Below are 732 nucleotides of genomic sequence, written 5' to 3' on the forward strand. Positions count from 1 at the left end.
GGACTGATCTCCTTTAAGATGGACTGGTTGGATCTCCTTGTAGTCCATGGGACTCTCAAGAGTCTTCTCCAACACCACAGTGCAGAAGCATCAATTCTTTGGTGCTCAGCTTTCTTTATAGTCCAACGCTCAGATCCATACATGACCACTGGAAAAACCATAGCCTTGACTTAGACGGACCTTTGTTGGAAAAGTAATGTCTCTGCTTTTTAACATGCTGTCTAGGTTGGTCATAACCTTCCTTCCAAGGAGAAAGCGTCTTTTAATTTCATCCCTTGGCCGTGTCTAAATCTGACTTTTCTTCCCCAGAGAGGGCTTTCTGGAGCACAATGTCATCCAAGCCCTGTCCTTCCTGCTGAGCGATGCGCAGCCAGCCTGCCGGGAGAACCTCTACACGGCTTTCAAGCACCTGGCCCAGCTGCCTGCAGGTAAGCCCGCCATGGGCGCGGGCGGCCCGGGGGCGCTTCCCCCGACAGGCACCTGCTGTGCTGATCACAGCTTAGAGCACGTCATGCTTTTACTGAGACACAACATACCTGTTAAATGGGGCTTCCCTGGTGGCTCAGACGGTAAAGCATCTGCCTACAGTGTGGGAGACCTGGGTTCGATCCCTGGGTCGGGAAGATCCTCTGGAGAAGGAAATGGCAACCCACTCCAGTACTCTTGCCTGGAAAGTCCCATGGACGGAGGAGCCTGGTGGGCTACACGTCTATGGGGTCACACAGAGTCGGA

At 53.1% G+C, this 732-nt stretch overlaps 1 protein-coding gene across 1 annotated transcript in view; it reads left to right on the forward strand.

Moving 5' to 3' along the window:
* RSPH14 (radial spoke head 14 homolog (Chlamydomonas)) overlaps positions 1–538 on the forward strand; it is a gene marked incomplete at its 3' end in the record, with an annotated part of 6049 nt that extends 5511 nt beyond the window's left edge. The window contains exon 4 of the mRNA XM_010863524.1: positions 310–538. Coding sequence (XP_010861826.1) covers positions 310–538 — 229 coding nt within the window. The remainder of the gene's footprint in view (positions 1–309) is intronic.
* Positions 539–732: the final 194 nt, after the last annotated feature.

The sequence above is a fragment of the Bison bison genome, unplaced genomic scaffold, assembly GCF_000754665.1.
Source record: "Bison bison bison isolate TAMUID 2011002044 unplaced genomic scaffold, Bison_UMD1.0 scf7180017858472, whole genome shotgun sequence".
NCBI lineage: Eukaryota > Metazoa > Chordata > Mammalia > Artiodactyla > Bovidae > Bison > Bison bison.